This window comes from Podarcis raffonei, chromosome 6, assembly GCF_027172205.1.
Source record: "Podarcis raffonei isolate rPodRaf1 chromosome 6, rPodRaf1.pri, whole genome shotgun sequence".
Lineage (NCBI taxonomy): Eukaryota > Metazoa > Chordata > Lepidosauria > Squamata > Lacertidae > Podarcis > Podarcis raffonei.
In genome coordinates this window covers 93104263-93107808 of record NC_070607.1, presented here as the reverse complement: position 1 = coordinate 93107808, position 3546 = coordinate 93104263, and the positions used below count along the sequence as shown (strand labels likewise).

Sequence of the window (3546 nt, the reverse complement as noted above, 5' to 3'; positions counted from 1 at the left end):
GATGATCCTTGGGGTCCCTTCCAACTCTAAGATTCTATGATTCTAAGTGTTTGATTTGACTTGCTCATCTGCTCCGTTGGTTAGAGTGTGGTGCTGATGATGCCAAAGTTTGCAGGTTCAATCCCCATATGGGGCAGCTGTGTGTTCCTGCATTGCAGGGGGTTGGACCAGGCTATCCTCAGGGTACCTTTCAACCCTACAATTCTATTATTCTATTACCTGCTGTACAATTGTCTTTTTAATCCAGCCCTTTAATCAAAGCATTGTATTGAAATGTATCTTTTAGCTACCTGTGAGCTGCCTTGGGGAGGCTGTTTCTGGGGTGACAGGCAGAGTATGAACATTTTACCAATAAATAAAAATAACCACCCAAGCTCATCCACACAGAGACCCCAACCTCTCCTTTTCATGCTGTTTATTTAATTAGGATTTTCCCCCTGTTATTGTCCACCAGGGGGCAGACACAGACTAAGGACACACAAAAAGGACATTTCTACAAGTTCAAGATCTCTTTTCCTTCCCCTTTCTGACAATATATATATTTTATAGGCATTCTAACAAAGCAAAATCGAAAAGCAACGAAAGCACAGCAGGAGGGCCCTTACAGAGAAGACATAAGCAGCATCCGAATGAAAGTGTAACACTGCTGCAAAGTTCTTCGGAGACACGTGTTGCAAAGTTTGCAGCAGTTGCCGTTGACAGCCATGACGAATACGAAAGGGGCCTTGGTGAGGCTCCAGGAGGCACGGCTGATATTTCAAGCAGCCCTGCATTCCAGCATCTTCCTGAAACTCTTCTGAAAGCTGTCGTCTAGGAAGGCGTACAAGAAGGGGTTCAGGCAAGAGTTGGCATAGCTGAGGCTGGTGATGAAGTAGGAGGCGCCAATGACCACAGGGGTCTGGGGCAAGTCAGTGGTCAAGGCCACGATGGTGGCCAGGTGAAATGGTGTCCAGCAGAAGAGACACACGGCCATGACGATGAAGACCATGATGGTGACTTTCTTCTTGGCTTTGTCCAGAGCTTTGGCGTTTGAGTTCAAGCGCATGTTCCTCAGTTTGTACAGCATCATGGTGTACAGGATGCAGATGGTGGAGACGGGGATGGCGAAGGCCAGGATGAGCGTGTAGATCCTACTGGCTTTGAACCAAAATTGTTCGGGCCGGGGGAAGTTGAGGCCGCAGCTCTTGATGCCCAGACCGTCTTCGTAGACGTTGGCAAAGATGAAGAAGGGGGACACGATCAGGGTGACTAGGAACCAGATGCCAAAGCTGATGATACGGGCTGCCCTGTAAGTGCGATGGGGCATCCGTTTGGAGCTGACGGTAGCTAGGACCACCAGGTACCTGTCTATGCTCATGACGGTGAGGAAATAGATGCTGGAGAAGATGTTGTAGTGGTCTATGGAGAGGATGACCTTGCAGAGGACCTCTCCGAAAGGCCAGTAGTGCAAGAGATGCTCAGCGATGTTGATAGGTAGGACCAGAGTGAACAGGTCATCGGCGATGGCTAAGTTGAGGATGAACATGTTGGTCACTGTCTTCATCTTAGGGGCTTTGAGGATCACGTAGATGACGGCCGTGTTGCCTGTCAGACCCACAGCGCAGATCACGGAGTAGATCACAGGGAGGACGACATAGAAGTCCGGGGACTGTTCGTGGGAAGTGAGGTTGTAGCTTGTAATATTGCCTGTGCCGCAGGGGTCACCTGTTCCATTGCAGGTGGCGTTCAGGTCTCCATCATCCCCAGGTTCTGCCATACCTCCTCGCTCTGTTTCCCAATTGCTCGTCAAGTTATATTGTAGGTAAGTGGGGACCAGAAGCATATCCCAGGGTGATCTGGCTGCTTTCAGAAGGTCTAGCTGAGGGCTATGTGCAGATTGTGCTAAATGTCTTAGATCGCATCCCAAAGCGCAAATGCTTGTTGAGGGCAGGACCAAATCGAAGCTAGGAAAGTGAAAGGAAAGTGATCTTCCGTGTCAAGAGCAGCATCCCTTTGAGCTGTGCCTCTTCTGTATTAGTCACGATCATCCGGCTATTTAAAATCGAGCTGCTCTTGCTCTAAAAATGAAAACTGCCATCCGATTAACTCCTTGAGCAAGCTTTGTCCATCTAATCATCCACCGGCCCCTTTTCTGCATCAGGGATGGAAATGAAAGTAGCTTTTAACTTAGGACACGGCGAGGCTGCTCCCCACAGATCCGCTCAGAGGCAATGAAGAGAGCGGTACCCCATCCATTACAGCTGTGATTTCATTCGCTCCTGGGGATGCAGCAGACACTTCCTAATGCCCTGCAGAAGAGGGATGAGGACATTAAAGAATAATGAGACAAGCGTATATAAACCTCTTAAAAGCCCAAAGGCAGCTACCCCCCCATGCCACCAAGTCCTGCCCCAGTCTAAGTTGCACGCACCCTCATGTTGAGTGGCGGCTTCAAAATGCAGGCATCCCAAAACGATCTTGAACATGCCCAAACTCACATGCCTGTTCAGCATCGGAAAGCAAACTCCCAAAATGAAAAAGAGCATCAAAGCATAAGAGAAAAATGGTATTTAAAAAGAGATGTCACTAGCCTTACCTTTGTGTAGATTTCATGTTACTCTTCACTCCAAGTCCAGCTTCCAGCAAGTGGCTTCAATGTGGAAGAAACAGGTGCTGAACAACATCCCCAAAGATCGTCTTACTGGCACCCCAGCTTTGCAGAGAGCAGAGAAATAAATAGAGCTCCGCTAGATTTTAAGCTGTTGAGTTTGCTGTGATCCTCTCCCCCTCCTTTCCTTTCAGGCACTGCTTAGATCAGACAACATCCAGGTTAGGCTCCTACTTCATCAGCTGAAACTCCCCTCTAGCTCTGAGTGCTCCTCTCACCCAGTCGAGTCAGGATTTCTCACGTTTAACTCTTAACATCTGCTACCCAGCTGCTTCTCACTGTTCAGACTCTCCCGTCTCAATTGGAGGCAAAGGAGGAACCAGTAGTGGGCTGACATGCTATATTCCCACTGCACGTGTGTGTGTGTGTGTGTGTGTGTGTGTGTGTGTGTGTGTGTGTAACGAAACCAAATAAATTACCCTGGGTAAATGCAATGGTTGTTTATCTCTCTTTTAGTCTGCCTAAGTAACGATCACCCGAGCGGGACTACAAAATGCTGTGGTTCCTTCTTTTTTTTAAAAAAAAGGGGAGAAGGAGAAACTGTGTGTGGTTAATTTTTGAAACAAGGATAACTGGGGTTTACATACCTCCAAAAGCTTCATTCCCTGACAGCTGTGCCCAATTCCTGTGCCCCTTCTTAAAGTTGTGCCGAGTTGCAGATAATGGGAGACAAAAGGCATGTAGAACAGCACAGGCAGTTTTGTTTCCTATCACAGGAAACATGGTTTTTTTGCACAAAGCATTACTTGCTCCCTGCTCCCATTTCTGTCATGGAGCATAGGAAGTCAGCTTGTACCAAATTAGACCACCAGCCCACCTAGTTCAGCACTGGCAGAAGCTCTCTGGGGATTCAGGCAGCCCTGCCTGAAGATGTCAGGCATTGAACGTGAGGTCCACCT

General features: G+C 48.1%; 1 protein-coding gene across 1 annotated transcript; it reads right to left on the bottom strand.

Moving 5' to 3' along the window:
* Window positions 1-400: 400 nt before the first annotated feature.
* NPBWR2 (neuropeptides B and W receptor 2) lies at window positions 401-3010 on the bottom strand. The gene is made up of 2 exons (XM_053394515.1): window positions 2576-3010; window positions 401-2288 (listed from the first exon to the last, which is right to left on the bottom strand). Exon 2 carries the CDS (start codon window positions 1820-1822, stop codon window positions 758-760), a length of 1065 nt encoding a protein of 354 aa, XP_053250490.1. The 5' UTR covers window positions 1823-2288; window positions 2576-3010; the 3' UTR covers window positions 401-757.
* Window positions 3011-3546: the final 536 nt, after the last annotated feature.